The sequence below is a fragment of the Vombatus ursinus genome, unplaced genomic scaffold, assembly GCF_900497805.2.
Source record: "Vombatus ursinus unplaced genomic scaffold, bare-nosed wombat genome assembly UNPS02014820.1, whole genome shotgun sequence".
NCBI classification, from domain to species: domain Eukaryota; kingdom Metazoa; phylum Chordata; class Mammalia; order Diprotodontia; family Vombatidae; genus Vombatus; species Vombatus ursinus.
Window position 1 is genome coordinate 22,976,637 of NW_020954598.1, and position 20,781 is coordinate 22,997,417.

The 20,781-nt window shown below is 45.4% G+C and overlaps 1 protein-coding gene and 1 long non-coding RNA gene across 3 annotated transcripts in view; one reads left to right on the top strand and one right to left on the bottom strand.

Moving 5' to 3' along the window:
* RASSF1 (Ras association domain family member 1) overlaps positions 1-12,422 on the top strand; it is a 36,849-nt gene extending 24,427 nt beyond the window's left edge. The window contains exons 1-5 of one of the 2 annotated variants that reach the window (XM_027836918.1): positions 2,918-3,303; positions 9,551-9,655; positions 10,049-10,346; positions 10,578-10,693; positions 11,118-12,422. In XM_027836918.1, coding sequence (XP_027692719.1) covers positions 3,151-3,303; positions 9,551-9,655; positions 10,049-10,346; positions 10,578-10,693; positions 11,118-11,264 — 819 coding nt within the window. In that variant the 5' untranslated portion in view covers positions 2,918-3,150 and the 3' untranslated portion in view covers positions 11,265-12,422. Of the gene's footprint in view, positions 1-2,917; positions 3,304-9,550; positions 9,656-10,048; positions 10,347-10,577; positions 10,694-11,117 lie in introns of those variants that run through there. The other variant, XM_027836917.1, reaches the window with a different exon arrangement.
* A 1,352-nt stretch (positions 12,423-13,774) lies between these two features.
* On the bottom strand, positions 13,775-20,693 carry LOC114024197. The gene is made up of 3 exons (XR_003566880.1): positions 20,602-20,693; positions 19,712-19,817; positions 13,775-14,557 (listed from the first exon to the last, which is right to left on the bottom strand). It is a non-coding gene; the product is annotated as an uncharacterized LOC114024197 (long non-coding RNA).
* Positions 20,694-20,781: the final 88 nt, after the last annotated feature.

Sequence of the window (20,781 nt, forward strand, 5' to 3'; positions counted from 1 at the left end):
TTTTTTTTTTTTTTTTTGGCTAGGCAATGGGGTTAAGAGACTTGACCAGGGTCACACAGCTAGTAAATGTCATGTCTGAGGCCAGATTTGAACTCAGCTCCTCCTGACTCCAGGGCCAGTGCTCTATCCACTGTGCCACCTAGCTGCCCTGCCTTGTTCATCTTGACTCCATTTCTTACTACTAATGTGACCTATAGCATGTTACTTCTCTACTCAGGCATGTCACTTTTCTGCTCAGGCAGCTTCTTCATCAATAAAATGCAGTTAACACTAATAATCACAGGACTGTAGGGAGGAAGGTATCTTGTAAACTTTAAGCCACTATGTAAATAAACTTTTTATTACTCATGTACATATAGAAAAAGGAAGGAGTTCATGGTCCAAAGACACAGTCAGGTAGGAAGAATCCTGCACCAGATGTCAAGAGACCTGGGTTCTGTGTGTCCTGAGGCAAATCCCTTCCCCGTCATTTCCCCTATATATATAAAAAATGAGTGAGTTGGATAATATGAGCCTCTAAGATACCTTTCCACTGAAACATGAAGAAATTTCAGGCAGGGAGGAAGCAGGAAGTATCTGTTGGAGAAGGAGAGAGATCTTCCTCTTGGGATCAATAGGCTTGTACATTTAAGGAACTGAGTATAGTAGGGGAGAAAGAGAAGCAACTGGAATCTTCTTGAAGAGTAAAGAGCAGTTTCAAGATGCTTATGGAAGTAAAATTCACAGGCTTCAGCGAATGGTTGGTGGTAGAAGGAATGGGAGAGAAAGATGATGTCAGAGGTTTTGAAGACTGAGAGAATGCCACAGTGTCATTAACAGAAACCACCCCTGAGTCAAATAATTCTTTTAGAGTTGGAAAAGATCTTAAAGATCATTGATTCCAAATCCCTCCATTTACAGATAAGGAGATCCAGGCCCATCAAAGGAAAATTATTTCTTGCCCCTGGCCCTAATGGTAGTTAAGTGGAACAAGATTTATTGGGAAGGTCATGAGTTCATTTCTGGACATGTTGGCTTGAAATGCCAGCAGGACATTGAGATGAAATTTGAACTATTAAAATGGAACTGAAAATGCAAGCCTAGAATTAAGAAGACACGGTCTGGCTAGGGATATAGTTCAGGTGTTATAGAACTGCCTTCCACCTGGTGATTCCTGGGGAAGAAGTTCTGGAGTCAAAAGCTGGGTTCAGATCTTTCCTTTGATACTACTCTTGTGGCTTCTCTGAATCTCAGTTTACTCATTTGTATGAGGGGAGTGGGGGAAGGGGTTGGACTAGGTGGTCTCTAAGGTTCGTTCCAGTCCTGGATCTATATATGAGCTGGGTATTTCCAGACCAGCCCAGGTTACACCTGTTTGAGTGGAAGTCAGAAGACAAGATTCATTCATTCTCTGAACAAACATCAAGTACTTCAGTTGGGTACACAGAAGGCGATATAAAGAGAAACAAGGCTTTGATCCCTCTCCCTAGTGGCAGCTAGGTAACACAGGGTATAGAGCACAGGGCTTAGAGTCAGGAATACCTGAGTTCAATTCTGGCCTCAGACATTTACTAGCTGTGTGACCCTGGGCAAGTCACTTAACTCTGCCTCAGTTTCCTCATCTATAAAATGAGCTGGAGAAGGAAATGGCAAACCACTCCAGTTTCTTTGCTAAGAAAACCCCAAATGGAGTCATAAAGAGCCAGATACAACTGGACAACAACCCTAGTAGGGAAGGGAAAGTCAACAATAATTTATTAAACATCTACAATGTGATAGGCACTGTGTTTACAAAGATTAAAATGAAAATTCCTGCCCTTAAGGAGTGAACATCTTGATGGGGACAGCAACGTGGAGTTGTATACAAGAGACAGGAAGTGGACCTGTGAGATCAATAAAGAACTCCTGGAAGAGGAAAGTAAGCAAGGTGGCGGTTTCTCTGTAGTTTGTAGTCTTACAGACTTGCCTGGAGGCACTGAGAGATTGACTTGGCCAGCCAGTATGTCTGAGGCAGATCTTCCAGGCTGAAGTCAGCTCCCTAGCCACAAAGCCCCAGTCTAAAAGATGGTGTTGGGAAGGAGCATGGGACAGAGAGAATAAGAAAGACTTCAAGTAATAGAAGGTGGCTCTTGAGCTGAGCTCTGAAAGTCTAGGACTAAGAGGAGACAGAGTGGAAGGGAGAGGAAAATATGATCTTTGTGTGGAAGCAGAGATGGAGCTTCCCTCAATTGTCGTGGAGGGGAAAGAGCCCCGACCCTGAGAGGCAAGAAACCTGGGTCCTACTACTGTCTGATACTTTCCGGCTTAGTGAACCTGAATCTCAACTCCCTCGTCCACAAAATGGAGATAAAATACTTTGTAGATTTTAAAGTTTTATAGAAATGGCAGCTGTTGCTGGTATTAGGTTCGAAGTTATTATCCTCGCTCTAAGATTTGACTGGTTGAGTGGCCCTGGGCAAGTTCAGACCCTTCTCTGGGCCTCAGTTTCCCTCACCGTCAGAGGAGGGGGACCGGTGAGTTGGACGAAGTGATCTCCCGATTCTGAGAGCCCGTTCCTGGTGGGGGCCTGGGCAAGGAGCCAGCTGGAGCGCCCTAGCATTGGAGGACAGAGGCCAAGAGACAGTTGCCTGGAGCGCCCCAGGGTGACTCCATGGGTAATTGCGCGGGTGCAAGCTGGAGCCCCGCCCTTGTCCTAGCCCGCGGGCCTCCACGCGGCATGCCCAGCCCGCAGACAGAGCCAGGCACGCTCCGCCCAGTTCGCGGAGCCGAGCTGAGCTGCCTGGGCGATGAAGTCAGCGGGAGTGGGGGGACCGGTCTGCAGCCACCGGAAGGGGGAGGGGGGGGGCGGGGCCTTCCTGAAGTGGGGACAAGGCGGGGCCTAGATGTGTCCCCCAATCGGGTAGGCTCTGGCCCCGGATTTCGCCGACGTTTCAATCCTAACGGCCGCCGCGGCTCGCTCTAGCTAGTGCACACACATAGACTAGCCCCTGGCCAGCCGGCTCGCCTCGTACCCCTTCGGTCCCGAACCCAACGATCGCCGCCTCAGGGCTCCCTCGTCTCTCCCTCCAAGCCCGGTCCGGCGCTTGCGCCCCCTCCTGCTGCCGACCCGGGCCCCCAGACCCGTAGTGTCCGCTCCCTCTGGCTTGGGGTGGGGCGAGTGGAAGGCGCGGGATGAGCGACACAGACGCCGGGACCCCGGCCTTCGAGATGACCTGGAGCAGCACCACCAGCAGCGGCTATTGTAGCCAGGAAGACTCAGACTCGGAGCTCGAGCAGTACTTCACGGCGCGCACCTCGCTGGCCCGCAAGCCCCGCCGGGACCAGGTGAAGACGGTTACCGAGGCCGGACCAGGCGGGGAGGGGGGCCGTGGGAGCCGGCAGCTGAAGGGTTAAGGCCTGTGCAGCCCGAGGGAAATTCCTGCTGCTACTCTTCTTCCCCCTCCCCCTATCCTGTCTACCCCCTTCCCAATTCCCGGATACTCCGCCCTCTGGAAGGGGAGGCGGCCCCTGTCCCCCTCACTTAGGCCCTGGCCCCTGGGAGAAACTGACCAGCTCTCTGGGGCCCTTAGGGGGTGGGATGGAGTGGGGTGGGCGGCCCAAAGAGCTAGAGAAATGCCACGCAGGCCGGCTGTAGGAAGCAGCAGCGGCAACCCCATGATTATCCATGCAAAGGAAATCCCCCCACACCCTCCTGTTTCCCGACCCAGCTGGGCTCTGGAGCTTTGTGGCTTCTCCTACCTCTCCAGAAGGCTACTGGTGATCTGGTGGTCTCTCTCCACATCCACTCAGCTTTCCCCCTGCCAGGGCTTCGGTCATTGCCCCTACCTTGCTGGACCCCTGGGCTTAGAAGCACATACTTTAAGACGCCGTAGCTAGAGGAGAGGTTGGAGGGGGCGGGTACAGCAGAAAGCCGTGCTTGTAATACATTTCTCAGTGTTACTTTATAAATTATGTTTCTACTGCTAGAAAATTCTCTTCGATAGTGTGTGACAGGTAGGTCCTTTGTGGTTGGCTCAAAGGCTCCAGTAGGAGGAGAACACTGAAGATGCAGTTTTTAAACCTTGCCAGTCTTTTAAAATGCCTCTGCCTTCCTTGAGAGATAAACAACCGATGCCTAATTTATGCATACCTTACCAATCTCTTCTCCTACATCTGGTACTACTTTAATTCAACTGAGAAGATGTTCTTGCCCACAATTTCCATACTTTTCTGGAATCTTCTCACCTATTCGTATGTTTTGTTTAAAGGATTTGTTTATCCTGCTAGTATCTGTTACCAATATCTTGCTTCCATTTCTGGCTTATTGTCGCGGAGTCCTTAGCGGTGTAAAGAATTAGGCTTAAGATAATCAGCTTGTGGGTGACTTGGTGAGTAACTTGGTTAGCTGCTGGAAATGTGGAACCAGCTGCCCGAGGAAGTGGGAGGACCTGGTCCTCCTAGCTGCTGGAGAGAGGAGGTGGCAGCTGAGGCCTGATGGAGGATAACAAGGTCATGCATTGTTCTCCAGGTGAAAACCTGATTCTAGCGTTCTGTTCAGTGAGCTAGGAGAGTAATGCTTGGGAGCAGCTGCCTAGGTGGTTTCTCTCCATCCCTCTCGTTCTTGGATACCTAATGGTAGGTGTGAGAGAAGGCACTATACAGAGGAAAGGGCATGGGATTTGATGTGCCAGGAAACCTGGGTTCAAATCCTAACTTAGCCACTTATTCTCTGGGCCTCAGTTTCCTCATCTGTAAAATTAGGAGGTTGAACTCCATGACCCTATGGTCCATTCCAGCTCTAAATCTTTGAGCTTCTCATGGGTATGAGAAGGGAGGCCTCCATTAAAGAGACATGTGGAAGTAGGAAGAACCATCCCCAGGCATAGACAAAGGGTATTCCTCTGTGATTAAGGCCAACAGCAATGAAATTTCTATCTTCTCCAAGAAAAAGAGAAGCCTAGGGGTGGGGGGGGCCAAGGAGCCATAAGGGAAAAGAGAGAAGGAAGACATTGAAAAACTGAAACAGGGGCAGCTAGGTGACTCAGTGGATACAGCACCGGCCCTGGATTCAGGAGGACCTGAGTTCAAATCCAGACTCAGACACGTAACACTTACTAGAATTGCCTAGGCGAAAGAAAGAAAGAAAAACTGAAACAGGAGGAAGAGCATACTAGCCAGAGATCAGGACAGAGCATGGCAGGTCTCTGCAGGAGCAAATAGAAGAGCAGCCCCAAAACCTTGGGGAGGGCTGGGGTGTTTACCACTCCTGGAACACAAGAACTTGAATGTCTCCAGTAACTTGAAAAGACTTCTTTGAAGGCTAATTAACAGAAGCTTCACTTCACGTGTCAGGAAGTAGTGGAGTTACCCGAAAAACAGTAAAAGGTTGATGAGCATAAATTGGTTCAAGATTATAGACAATCCTGGGATAATGTGTAGTTATTAAATTATATTTTTATTACTTTATATATAATATAAATTATATTATAGTTATTAAAGAAGCTGCAAATTTGGAAGACATGTCCCTAACCTTTTGAGGTTGATATCATAGAGAGAACTATGCTTCTCCAAAAATAAAGCATATAAATGGTTGTCACAGACCAAGTCATCGTTTTGATCCAGTGTGGGTTTCTGACATCCCATGAAAAGCGGGGGGCCCCCCGTCAGTATCTATTAGGGAAGACCGCCCCCCCCCAGCGTAACAGTCAGAACCCCTCTTGGTTCTGACCACCACTTGGTGGTCAGGAAAACTATGCAAGGGTATCAGGGAAAATGTGCCTGCCTGCAATGTATCCCATGGAAAGAAGAGGGGATGATATGACCTACGTTGGTAAATTGTTGTGGACTTTTATAAACTGAGTCTCTTACCCAAAACTAATCTCGGCTTCTCCTGGTCATCTTTTCTTCTCTAATCATATCTGGATAGATCAGCATCCAGCATTTCACTATCTAGGGAATGTGGGAGGGAATTTGTGAGTCAGAAGTAAGGAGCATAGAAGTGAAACTCAGTGTTGGGGCAGTAGAGACTGTGTTAACTGGTAGCTCAGTGGCTAGAGCGCTGGGCCTGCAGTCAAGGAAGTTCAAATCTGGCCTCAGACCCTTACTAGCAGTGTGATCCTGGGTGAGTCACTGAACCTCTGTTTGCCTCAGTTTCCTAAATTATGAAACAGAGATAATAATAGCACCTCACAATAACTCACAAGTTATTGTGAAGATCAAATAATATGATATTTGTAAAAACACAGAGCCTGGCACATAGTAGGATATATAAATGCTTATTCCTGTCCTGTACTAACAGGTTCATCCAAAAATCCTGAAGTATCTCATTAAGGGAGTCTTATCTAGCTTCCTCTCTGGATAGCCAAGCTGAAAGTTACCCAGCAGCATTCATGCTCCCTGGAAGTTATGTTGGTTCATAATTAAAAAACAAATGATTTAACCATGGCACTTTTTTGTTGTGAAATGGTAGTGGGGCCACAGAATCAGACCTGGAATAAAATGAGGCCCACGTGGAGGATGTTTACTGTGGCTGTGGAACATTCCAGACCAGAGCAGAGAGTTCTGGAAGTGGTACTAGTCAAGGGCAATACTGAAGGCTGGATACAGGTCTCTCCTAAGCTCTCTCTACCCTTAGGATAATTTTGTATAGTACTTTGGAAAAGAGGATCTTGAAAATCTTCACCTTTTGGAACTCATTTAGGATTATCTCTTAAGAAAAAGCAATGTTTCCTATTCCCAGAGGTTAGCTAAGGAGGGCGGGGATGGCCGGAAGGGTATGGCAGGATGGTTTTTGCTGGCTTTCTGAAGAAAGATAAATTAGTCCTATCCCAGCATGGCCTGGCTGATCTTTCTGTCTAAGGGAATGCCAGAGAAAGTTCCCTTTGTTCTATAAACAGGATGCTGCTGTCCGTTGCCCTGTGGTCCTGTGCTCTGGGAGAGTTTGGCATTTTTCTATTGTATCCTGCCCAGCCTGCTTCCGGTCCCCACTTCCTTTGACTACACTAATTTCCAATTGGGATCTTGGATCATGTGTCACTCCCCTGGGTATGAGAACTGCCCTGCCCATGTTGCCCTCCTCCAAGACTCTAAGCACATGTTTCTCCAGACCTTAGCACAATACCCTGTACACAGTAAATGCTTAATAAATATTTGTTGAGTTGAATTGAATTCTAAATCTCAGAGGAACCTTTCTCAGGTCCAAGGGCATTGTGTCAGCACTTGATCCTTGGTGTTGCAACCTTTGGCCAAGATACCCTTTGGGGAACATTGTATATCACATGAACAATTTCTTTGCTCCTTTCCCCCACTTTTTTGGGGGGCGGGGGGGGAGAAGGCAATTGGAGTTAAATGACTTGCTCAGTGTCCCTTCACCTTTCATTCTGAAATGAAATACCTCAACCCGAATCACCATTTAGCCATATGAAAGTAAGCACAGAAGGTGATCTCTCAAAGGTGAAAAGTAGCAAGTTTGTTTTTGGTAAAAACCAGACAGTAAAAACCCAGCCACATGAAAGCACAAAATTTTTCACTGGGGTTCCCAGTTTTGTCTCTCCAGCAGGCCTAAGTCCCCAATAAGCATTCTAATTCTCATAGTTCCCAAACTGTGTTGAGCCTTGGGAATACTAAGAATGTGTGTACAAGCTGCTTACCCACTAAGTTCAAAGGACCCCACCTCCCACCCCGGAAAGAATCCAGCTGGTTCTGAGCAGAGGGTTTTAGCGCTGTAGCGGTCTAACAGGTCAGTTCAGTTTAACTTTTAGGGCTAGCTATGAGAAGGGAAGGGAAATCGTTTTTTGAATTTCCCCAGGGTAAAGCATTGGTCAGGGGTGATCTCAGCTTTCATCCATGACCCCCCTCATTATTCTCGCCAGTATCTGATGTCAACAGGAAATAAGACTGATGTAATTGAATGCAAGACCAACTCAGTGCACGTGCTCCAGCCCAGATCCCACCCTTCCTGCCCTGCAGGCTCCACCCTTCCCTTCCCCCTTCCCTCACCATGGACTAGGAATTCCCTGGTGCTACTAGACAAGAGGAGCTTGGCAAAGAAAATGTCAAGCATGGGCTGCAGGGCATGGGGGAAGGGACAAACTAAGCTAGCTGGTGCCCCAACCAAGCTCCAGCTTTATGGATGTTAGAGTACGGGAGAGGAAAAGTTTCTATGCCCAGGGGAGTGTAATCCACCTGCCTGTGCCAGGCCAGCCTGAACATTCTTCTTTTGTACGCCTTGAACTCAAGCATTCTGCTGTATTCTTGGAGCATAGGCTACTTATTAATTTTTATTTTAAATGTGGATAGAACTCGTGTCTACATCTTTGGGGTTTGTGCTTTGTGGGGTTTCTTGTCACTTCATGGGTTTGGATTTAGAAGAATGGCCCCAGATACGTTAGAGTAAAACACTTCTTCGGAGTTAGGCGGCGCCTTCCTCATGCCACTCATGACATCTTCAGTGGCTGGACCCGAGCCTGCCATTTCAGAGAACTTGATGCTCTTTGGTGTGGGAGTTGCCCTTGTCTTCCATGCCACAGTTGGTGAAGCTTTCATTTTGCACCAACCCAGTTAGGGCAAACCTCACTGACTCCTAAGGTTAATAACAGGGTAGTAACAACCTGCCACCTCCAAATCTGACAATGAGTCAGGGCCCCCACCCTATTGCATGGTTCTTTTCCCAGGATAAGATTCGGAGTGGGCTCTGGTGTTAACTGTGATCTCTTGGGACACACCCTTGACCCATCACTCCCTGGATCTTGCCTAGACGCTCACCACAGAGTCTGGAAGCTTAGTATTGCGCTCACAAGGGCGTGGAGGGGAGTGAGTTTAGGGAAGAAAGTTCACTGACTTAGGGACTAGGATTTAGTTAAGTAAGAAATGGTTTTATTCCATTGACCCTCTACAGAGCCCACAGTTTGTCCTAACTCCTTGGCCTCATGCCCTGGAGTACTTTCAGTTATTGGTTTGAATTTGGTCCAGGTATTACAGCTATCACTCCAGTGGTTCCTGCTAGTGCCTGGCTCACTGTGTAATCTTAGTTACACAGCTGTGTAATGATGCCTCTCAGCCATACGCCTTCTATTTCCTCCCTCTGCCTGGACAAGAAGGGAGAGCCAATGAGGGGCAGGAAATATCTTAGGGAAACTACACAGTATAGAGACTGTTTCCATTGAGGCCCAGATGTGAAAGGTAAGGATGGTCTGCAATATATTGTTGGCATGTAGCTCAGGAGGGCCAGGAAGCCTGAATATAGCTAACAAATACTAGCTAAGTGCCTGTTGTGTGTATAGCACCGTGCTGGACCCTGGGGTGGTGTGCACGGAGCAGGGGAATTGAGAAACCTGGAAAAGAAACCCTGGAGGACCAGCCACAATACCCAAAATATACATTTCAGTCTTCATTTGCAAGACTTGCTATATTGCCTTTCTTAGTCCTAGAGTTAGAGATTTAGAGCTAGAAGGGACATTAGAAGCTTCTATTCCAACCCTGTCATTTAACTCCCTGAAACCTAAGGTCATACAGGTAGCAAGCATCGGGGACAGGATTTGAACCCAGGTCTTGTTTCTTAACGTCATGCCTATAACAAGGTATTCTGCCCTAGGATGAGCCACTGGAGTGGGAGAAACCAATCCTTTCTCAAACTGAGATTGAGCAGAAGATCAAGGAGTATAACAGCCAGATCAACAGTAACCTCTTCATGAGCCTGGTAAGCCCCGGAGTGGGGAGGAATTTAGAACAGAGCAGAGAGAGGCCTCTTTCTCCAGGCTGAGGTCACAAGATATCATTTTGTTTCTTTTTCTTTTCCTTTCTTTTCTTTTTTTTTGTGTGTTTTCTTTCCTTTTGGGGGGATGGGGGTGGGGGAGGCAATTGGGGTTAAGTGACTTGCCCAGGGTCATACAGCTAGTAAGTGTCTGAGGCCAGATTTGAGCTCAGGTCCTCTTGAGTCCTCTATCCACTATACCACCTACCTGCCTCCATTTTGTTTCTGAGTAAACAAGTATTTGCTGAGTACCTAGCCTGTCCTCTGCTTTCATCAACTATATGCTTTCACAACCCTGGGTTGTGTCCAAGCATTAAATATCCCTCTTCCTTTCCCCAGAACAAGGATGGTTCCTATACTGGTTTCATCAAGGTGCAATTGAAACTTGTGCGCCCCGTGTCTGTGCCAGCTACCAAGAAGCCGCCCTCCCTGCAGGATGCCAAGCGACCCACTGGGAAAAACCAAGCAGTGAAGCGCCGTACCTCCTTTTATCTTCCCAAAGACACAGTCAAACACCTGCATGTGCTGTCACGGACCCGGGCCCGAGAGGTCATTGAGGCGCTACTCCGAAAATTCCTAGTGGTGGATAATCCCCGAAAATTTGCCTTGTTTGAGCGGGCAGAGCGCCATGATCAAGGTAGAGAGCCTACCCAGCTCCCCTTTCTCCTCCCCTGATTTCTTTGCTGTATCTCCATTTAGGCTTCTGAGGCTTAAATGCCTTCTCACAAAAGTGACTCAGCTACTATGGGCTATTCCTAGTTCAATAAATGGGTGGGGGAATTAGGCCAGGTTGATTGAGTTGGACCCTTGGTGATCTTTGGAGCCCTTGGCTCTAAAAATTGGATGATTGTGTGATTGTGCCCTGCAGTGTACCTGCGGAAGCTGTCGGATGACGAACAACCCTTGCGCTTACGACTGCTTGCAGGACCCAGTGAAAAAGCCTTGAGTTTTGTCCTAAAAGAAAATGAGACTGGAGATGTCAATGTGAGTATTGAATCTGCTCTGACAGAGGTTTGGGGGAATCTTAGGCCCCATCCCATATTCTATGGTGGTAGAACCCAGACCATTTCCACAGGTTTGGAATCACAATGTCCATGCTCGTGAAATTTCCATTAGTTGTAGCCCAAGCAGGTTGGGGTGGGAGCGATAAAGTGGGTCAGAGTAAGATGTAGCAAAATCTAGGCTAAAAGGAGTGTCTGCACCTATCCTTGTATCAAGATAACTATAAATCTATCTATACCTATACCAAAGTCTACCTTGGAATGGACTTGGTTTTCTGGAACTCATAGAAAAAAGGGTAGGGTTTGTTCTACCTTTGACTACCTGAGTTGGAAACGATAGGGCCTAGGGAAAAGTATTAACTGGGCTTAGATCATAAGGACTCACCCTTTTCTGTCTTTACCCTCAGTGGGATGCCTTCAGCATGCCTGAATTACATAATTTCCTTCGTATCCTGCAACGAGAAGAAGAGGAACATGTGCGACAAATCCTACAGAAGTATTCTCGTTGCCGCCAGAAGATGCAGGAAGCGCTAGGAGCCCGCCCCCTGGGATGACCCCCCCCTCCCCTTCTCCTTCTTGACCTCAGGGTCAGGATTGCTTAAAGGCTTCAAGAGGCCACCAGGCTGAGTGGATGGGGGGTGGCGGGGGGGGCAGCACAGAGTGGATGTCATATGAATGTGTCTGGGCCTGAAGAGTGAGTGTGTGTGGAGGCTTCCCAACTGAGGGGGAGCTAGTGAGGTGTGTGGGGACATAGGATGTCCTTAATGTAGCACCATGGCTGCTACTTTGGAATGACAGAGGCTGAAAAGTCCTCTTACACAATGTTGGAGCTGGGACTGAGGAAGCCCTCTGGCTCACTGTGATACATCTGGGAGGGTGATTGGGGTAGGGTTCAAACAGCACAGTCTTCTTGGATTGTGGCATTCTCTATTTCTTCTGTCCACCACCCCCAGAAAGTACCCTTAGCTATGAGAATACCAAGGGGGCAGCTCTCAAGTAGAGCTCCCAGGCAGTGAACATATTTGGTGCTAGCAGAGATCTGTTCTTCGTAGCTCAAGGATGACAGCCATATGCCCCCTTGGCTTGTTGTAGAGAGGTTGTATTGGCCAAAGCTGAATGCACACAAGACATGGTCTCATTATGGGTGAATTAGCTTCAGCAAAACATGATAGCTCTCTGAGGGCCATCGGTTTTCATGACTATGTGGGACCAGCCCCACTGAAATGGAAAAATTAGGAGCTCAAGATGTATAGGGGCCCTTAGGTATACGGGAGTAAAATGGATTTGATTTCAGTGATAACCTTTGGAGATCTGACTCAACAGGCACCCCGATCATGAGGACAAGACTGCTAGTTGGAGGTGCAGTCATGGCAAATGAGAGGACTCAAAAGGATCCTAGCCAGCATGAGGGCTTCCTTATTGCTGCTAGGCTCTGAGGGAGTGGCCATTTGCCCAAGGTGCTAACCAAAGTGAGGGCATGTCCCTCACAGTATTTGTCATGATTTGTATGTAATGCATGTAATGTTTCTTGATCTCAGCTGAATGACTCCCAGGTGGAGATAGAGTGTGTGGGACCTGTGGATGATTGCTGGGTGTGTCACAAAAAGGGCCTGGGACCCAAGAGTAATCATGTAATAATAAAGCTTGGGCCAATCATTCTGCCTTCAAGGTCAGTCTGTATGCCGTATTCAATTCCTCAAGTATTTATAAAACACTTACTGTGTGTGTGTGTTAGTAATATTATTAGGTGTTGGGTGAGAGTTTGGTTTCTTTAAATGTTTTATTGATGCTTTTCCCCCTCTATATCACTATCCCACTCCCCAATGACTCCCCCCCCCCCCTTCCTTTGTAACAAATAAGTATACTCAAGCAAAACAAACCAATACTTTGGCCATGTTGGAAAACGTATGATAATTCCACAACTACAGTCCACTGCCTCTTTAAGAGGCAGAAAGCCAGCTGAGTGAGTGTACTGGATACAGAGTACAGATAAAATATGGTGCCTGTCTTCATGGAACTGACACTTTGGGGATGACATGAATACAAATAATTATACCTATGACATTACATGGACATATGAATGTATTGCAATGTTATTATACTGTAATGATATGAGAAATGAATGAATGAAAAAATATTAAGCATTTAATTAAGCACTGTGTGCCAAGCACTAGGGCTATAAATCCAAAATCAGGTCAGTGTCTACCCTCAAGAGGCTTACATTCAAACGAGGAAGACCACTCACATAGGGCAGTGGTAGCCAGGGCAGAGAGTTACAGTCTGGGAAGTCATGGATCAGGGTGAATGGAACAATAGGGCAGTCAAATATGTGACCTTTTCAGAGCTAATGGTAGTGTTGGAGAGGAGAAAAGGGTGTATAGCAGGAAGATGGAAAATTGCCAGGATGAAGGGCTAGGTTTGGATTCTCTCCCGGAATCTAGGAAAGACTTAGGTGAACTGATTGGGAAGTGAAAGGAGCAGAATCAGGAAAATAATAAATGAATATTATTATGCTGTTGTTTAGTCATTTCCAACTCTGTGGACAATAGCACACTAATACTGGCCGTGGGGTTTTCTTGGCAAAGATACTGAAATGGTTTGCCATTTCCTTCTCCAGTGGATGAAGGCAAACAGGTTAAGTGACTTACTCAGGGGCACAAAGTAAGTGTCTGAGGCCTGATTTGAACTCAGCTCTTCCTGACTCCAGGCCTAGCAATCTATGCTCTGAGCCACCCAGCTTCCTCCAGATGAACAATGACTACAAGTTCCATGGAAATAGGACAAATGAAAGGGCTGCAGAATTATAGTGGCCCCAAAGAGGAAAAGAGAAGAAGCTTTGAATGGGTGTGGAACATTGACTATAACTTCAGACTTTTTTCAATATGTTGATTAGTTTTGCTGAAATTTTATTTTTTTTTTAATTATAAGGAATAATTGTGGGCGTAGGGGAGGTGGGAGAGAGGGTGGGAAATAGGTTACAGAAAAAATTTCAATTAAAATGTATTTTTTTAATAAGAAGCTAATTCAAGTATACAAGCAGATGATAGTGAATGTATATGTACAAGGGTGATGGGACCTCCACATTGATGGAAGACTGCATGCAAAGAAGCATTGTAGGTACCGGGTATTCAAAAGAGAAGCAGTCCTCGTCCTACTGGGGAAGGTGGTATACATGGGTAAGCAAACCTAAGATAATTAAAGCAGGGAAGAACCTAACCACTATGGCGATCAGGAAAAGCTTTGCATGGAAGGAAGGAGAGAACAAAGAAGTGAATTTGAGAGATATGGGGAGGCAGAATTTGACAAGACTTGGGAATAAAAGAGGCACAGGGAAGGGACTATAATAGCAATGTTTACTTTTTACATTAGAGTCAAGTCAAAAGGTGGTGCCACAGTCTAGTAAGGAGGAAGAACGTATCTTTGGGGGGAAATAAACTTGTGTTTGGACCATATCCGCAAATGCCAATATCAGATCTACTATAGCCAGTGAGTAAGACAAGACTAGATGGAAACGGGGCAGGAAAGGTTCGAGAATGTCTTTGATCATCAAACAAAGAGTATGTCTGAGAACAAAAAACGACTCTAAGAAAGATCATATATGGTTTTTTGGTTGAAGTCAGCCATAAGTACCAGATTCTTCTGACCTAAAAGTCTGATTCTGTAGCCAGCATGGGAGGGGCATTTAGTCATCTAAAAGCATGCAATAAGATCGGGAGATGATAGTCCTCTCAGTCCTCAGGGGAACATTGTTTCCCTTTTTCTATCTTTATACTACTCCACCTGTGGTCATTGTTCCATGGCCTTTTCAAGCTTTGGTTCTCATTCCATGAAGAATTCCATCAGAGTCCTAAAAGTGAGATCAAAGGAGATCATACTTGAAAGCACTTATCACAGTGCCTAGTATACAGTAGGCATTATATAAGTGATAGCTATTACTATTAGTGTTCTTAGAGAAATATTTCAGCCCCAGACTGCCTGGCAAGGTTCAAAGAATTTTGAGCTCAAAGGGAATTTCTACTCCGATGTCCTCATTTTAAAAATGTGGAAACTGAGACCCAGAGAGGTTAGGTGACTTATACACAGCTAGTAAATATCTGAGGCTGGATTTGAACTCATGTCTTCCTGACTATGGGCCCAGTACTCTAACCACTGCACTAGCTAGCTGCCACTAGCCTGAATGGGGGTGGTGGCAATATCAGTAGTAGAGGAGAAGTTGTGTGTAAGAGAAATTATGGAGTCAGAAAGGACAAGATTTGTCAATTCATTGTATATATGGGGTGATGGAGGATAAGGAACCAAGCATAATTCCAAGGTTGTAAACTGGGGTGATAGGAAAAGTGGTGTTGTCCTTGACAGAAATCAGGAATTTTGGAAGAGGGATGGGTTTGGGGGGAAAGAATGAGTTCTATTTTGAACATGTTGTGTTTGAGATGTTTACAGAACATCCAATTTGACACATCCAATAAATGGGTAGAGATGTTCTGTTGGAACTCAGGAGAGAATGAGGCTGGATATAGAGATTTTACAGTCATTTGTAAAGAGATGATAGTTGAATCTATGGGAGCTAGTGAGGTTGCCAAGTAGGAGAATACTTAGAGAATGGTCCTGGATGGTTTTAGGGTACCCCCATAATTAGAGGCCATAATACAGATAATAAACCAGCAAAAAAACATGAGGAGCAGCCAAACAGGAGGAAAACCAAGAGAGCAGCATCGTAACACCGTGGAGAAAAAAGAGTACCGTATCTAAAAGGAAAGAGGGTGTTCAACAGTGCTGAGTTACAGCTAGTTCAAGAGGGATGAGGACTGAGAAAAAGCCATCAGCATCCCATCGACCCCCAGGATCACAGTCCCAGGCTGCCCTGCCTTCCAGATGTGTACCCTTAGTCCAATTTGCTACATTCTATGGACTCCACAGCCTGATGCTGGACTGCAGGCATTTCATGGGAGAAGTGAAATGGAGTGCAGCTTCCCCGTTAGGAAATTAAGTAATCAATCAAACAGCATTTACTCATTTGTTTGTCTGTGTTGGGCAATGGGGATACAGGATACAAAGATTAAAAAGCAAAATGGCCCCTGCTCTCAAGGCACTTAGATTCTGATTTCCAGTCGTTTTTCTGTCCAACTCTTCATGATCCCATTTGGGTTCTTCTTGGCAAAGATATTGAGTGTTGTGTCATTTCCTTTCTTTTACAGATGAGGAAACTGAAGCAAATAGTGTTAAGTGGCTTGTCCAGGGTCACACAGCTAGTAAGTGCCTGAGGCTAGATTTGAATGCAGGTCTTCCTGACTCCTGGCCCTATCCACTGAGCCACCTACCATAGATTCTAATGAGATCTATTTATCTATAAGTATATACATGATATATATAAAGTAGATTCAAAGTAAAGAGAACACACTTCAGAGAAGCGGAAGGACCTGAAGAAGGAAACCGTTAAACTAAATTTTGAAGGAAACTGAATCTAAGAGGCCAAGGTGAGCAGGAAGATCATTCCAGGGATGGAGGTAGCCAGTGCAAAAGCTCGAAGATAGGAGACGAATATACCAGGATTGCTGGACTGTAGAGTATATGGAAGGGAATTTAAGGCTGGGGTAAGAAGGGGCCATGTTTAAAGGAGAAGGTAGGGAAAATGCCACAGTTGGACCCGGGTTTTAGGAAAATCATTTTGGCATTTCACCGGAGTAGGAGGCAATTAATAATCCAGGCAAGAGGTGATGAGGGCCTGAACTGGGTGGTGGTTGTGTGAGAAGAAAGACGGAGTGGCACTTCGTGGCTGTTTCCAAGCCACACCCCTGTATGTACTTTGGCATTCTCCTCCCACTAGAACTCTGACTCCTATTCCTAGGACTCTGGGCCATGATTACCTAGTTCTTGCTGCCTGGTCTCTGGTCTGGAACTTGAACTCCTTGCCCAGGGCCTTGGGTCATGATTAGCGAGCTCTCCCCCCTCAATTAGGCATCTTTATTTACTTCATGGCTACCTCCAAGCCAAACCACTATGCTTAGACCCTCTTTCCCTTGTATCCTCATCCACCTTTTCACTGTTAACTTCCCTTTGTTTTTCATCACAGGGATTGTCTTGTTTGTTTTTTAGATCTCAGATGGTTAGCACAGTGCCTGGTGCATAGTAAATGCTTAATAAAAAAAATTAAATTCATTCATTCAAGTAAAAACAGCAACTGATTGGATATGTTAGATAAGTATGAGGGAGGAGTCAAGGATGGCACCCAGGTTGTGAACCTGGATGAACTGAAAGATGAGGGTGCCTTCAACAGTAATGGGGAAGTTTGGAAGAGGGATGGGTTTGGGGTGAGAGAGAATGGGTTCCCTTTTGGGCATGTTGAGTTTGTGATGCCTAGGAGACATCTAGTGTGAAATATCTAATAGGTGATGCAGGGCTGGAGCTCACGAGAGACTCAGATTAGACATATAAATCTGGGAGTCATATAAATAGCAATGATAATTGAACCTATGGGAACTCAGGGACCCTAGGGGGAGAGTAACCAAACAACATCTGTCCCAGGCAGAAGTTGCCACAAGTAGAACTCATGTCTAGAAAGGCCAAGGTAGGGCAAGTGTAGGACCTCTTAATTCGAGGACTGGGGATTCCTTAATAGTGTAACAGAATGTCTAGCATCCAGTAGGGAGCAAAGACTCATGCACTCCAAACAGACACAGACACTTCTAGCAGCTTTAAGGAGGTGGACTTCCAGGAGCAGAGAGAAGTACCTATATCGACTGAAGAGACAGCGAGCCCTGGCAATAAGAACAGATGAGATGAGAAGAGATATATAACTGGGAGAGCCCAGCTAAGTCACCCAACCAGCAGAGATGCTGTCTCCCAGGAGGTGCTTCCTGGGGACCCCAAAGGAGAGACTAAATCAATGCCCAATAGCACCAGAGAAGTGAGTCAGTTGGGCCAAATGTGTCTACTATCTGTGTTCCTTAAAACGCCTCTTTTAAGTTTGTGCCCATTCTTCTCATGGGTGATCTGTATATTTATGGAAGAATGTGCCCCAGGTTTAGGGGAAATAGTTTATAGTTAGGTACCATTCTTACTAAGCAATTTTTGTAAATGCCATTGCTTTAAGCTAATTGTATCTACTGAGTGACTGCTAACGGGAAGTGGGAAGTCATGAGCCAAAATTCTCTGCTGCTGCGTGCAGTCCATGCCTTGCATGTGGGGGTAGTTGCTGCCCCCTATGGAGTAAGCCAGAGTAGGTGCTAAAATAGTCATCGTAGCTATCCAGATATTTAAAATCTAAGCTTCTGCTGATGAGGTCTAAGGTTTAGGGGTGCTGGGACCCCGAGATAATGACACGCGAGTCCTGCCCCGAAGAATTCAACCCAAGCCTTCTTTCAGGCAAAGACAAGGTTTATTAAAGATCCACCGTATTAGCCAGACTCTTAAAGAACCTGAGCACCTGTGAGCTATTGGCAAGATTGTAAAAGTTCGAGCAGTGGCTAGATTATAAGAATCTGAGCATCTTAATGGAGACAAGATGTACCTTATATACAGAAATGGGAGGGATCTAGGCATGGTCAAGTAGTCTATGAGGTAATAGAATTCCAGGGACCTGGATCACATGGCCAAGGGAGAATGGAGCTGAGATAGGATTAACAGTGGGAAGTGGACGGGGCCATAGGGAGGTAAGACAATGGAGGGCTAGGCTAGGTTAAGGGTAACAGAATTGGGAGATTGGGTGTAGCCACAGTGAAAGGCCAGTTGATGGGATTATAGCCTCAGGCGAACTCCAGAGATCTTGCCTTGTGGTAAAATCCAGGGTTTTTCCTTTTTGGGGTCTAGATCCCATCCTCATCATTGAAACCAAACAGTTATTTGTCACCTATAAAAACTCTCATTTTTGCATTCTTAAACTTGGAAACATAATTTTCTAATGTGTTTAAAAATCTTCCAAATCTTAGAAGAGTTTCAGTGGGTTTTGAACTTATTTCTTAAAAATATAAAAATGCAGGGGCAGCTAGATAGTGCAGTGGATAGAGCACTGGCCCTGAAGTCAGGAGGACCTAAGTTCAAATCCAGACTCAGACCAAACACTTGACACTTACTAGTTAGTCACTTAACCCCAATTGCAAAAAAAATATATATATATATATAAATGCAACACTTTCTAATTAGTTTGCAAGAACTACTTAATATCAGGAAATAGAAATTTACTAGCCTTACTTAAACAAAAACCTTTCACAATTAATGAGTGGGATTGAAAAATGAGTATCATGATTTATTAAGTGTAGCCATGATACATTGCTTCTTTATCTTTTTCAGCTACAATAACCATGGAAATAAACTGGGTATAAAAATAGTCTTTTGAATCACTGTCTCACAAATTGTTAAATGAAGATTTTCAAAAATAAGGAAATAGCCAATCACATTGTTCACTAAAAATATAGTTGTTTTAGTTAATATGTTATGTATTATAATTATATTGTTCATTTAATGTTTCTATCCTTTTAAAACTTCTATTTGAGGTATGTCTTATGTATATATTGGTACATGTTTATAACTTGCAAATAAGAAAATGCATATTAGCAATGCATTCTCAAAAAATGTTTTTACTGATCATAGTGCCTAATCAAAAAAAGTTTGAAGCCAGCTGTTTCAGACATTTGAATGCTACAATCATAGGCTCATAAATAGAGCTAGAAAGGATGATGCCTTCATTTTACAGATGTTGAAATCGAGGTTCCCAGAGGTTAACTGACATGTCCAAGATCACAAAGACAATAATAATTATTATTATCAAACAATAATATTAACTAGAACTTATAGCACTTTAAGGCTTGCAAAATGCATTACAAATATTATCTCATTTGATCCTTATAACTTTGGGAGGTAAGTGCTATTATTATCCTCATTTGATATTATTCTTGTTTGAGAAAACTAAGGTAGATATAAGTTAACTGATTTGCCCTAGGTCACATGCTAGTAAGTGAGGGCACATTCAAATTCAGGTCCTCTGATTTCAAATCTAGCATAATACCTTTGTGCTCCCCTGTTAAGTCTGCTCTTCTCCAGGTTAGAGTTTCCAAGTTCCTCTGGCTGCTTCAGTCCATTCAAGACTCACTTCCAAAGGCTGGTGCAAGGGCCTAGAAGATGAGGGGAAGAGTGTGCCCTCAGTATCTTACAGTCTAAGATGAAGAATAAGACACCAATAGACATAACACATAGCTAAGTCTGTTGAGGCTCAGGGGTGCTGGGACCCCAAAATATCAAGAGCAAGAGATGTGGGTCCTGCCCAAATGAATTCAACCCAAACCTTCTTTTAGCCAAAGACAAGGTCTATTAAAGATCCGCCATATTGGCCAGATTCTTAAGGAATCTGAGCACCTTAATGGAGGCAAGATGGACCCTATATACAAAAGGATTGTGGGAAGGATCTAGAAATGGCCAGGTAGTTTGGGGGGGACTGGAGGATGGGTCTGGGAGAAGGGGTATCTTGACGGGAGTCAAGCCAGTAGGCTGGTGGGGGTCTAGAGAGGATCTTGATGGAATCTACCAGGAGGTCAAAAATGATAGGATCATTCTGGATCCTAGATAGGATCAAGGGTGGAAGTAGCCCGGGGCATTGAGAGGTAACAGACAACAAAGGGCTGGGCTAGATTAAGGATAACAGAGAATTGGGAAACTGGGCATGGGCAATAAGGAAAGACCAGTCGATAGGACTATAGCCTCAGTCGACTGCTAGAGACTTTTTTGACCAAGTGGGAGAGTTCAAGGAGAATTCGTAGACAAATGGGACCCAAATTCTTTTTGGGGTGAGGGGCAAGCGTCTCGGTTTGGGCCCATACCCCATCAAGTTTATTAAAGAGGTGGGGTGGTTTCCAGGGTCCTCCCAACCTGGCCACCTTACTCGTCTACACGCACCCCCACCTTGTAGGTTTTGAACTGTAGTGCCCCCAAATGCAAACAAGCCTCCAAGATTGTTCTGACAGCTACCAGGCAAGTGAGCTTGAAGTCACAGCGGTGCCAGGGCTGGGTATGCTGGGACTTGCAGTTCGCTTTGGGCTCGCGAGGGAGCGTGGCATACTGGGATTTGAAGTCTTTCGGAAA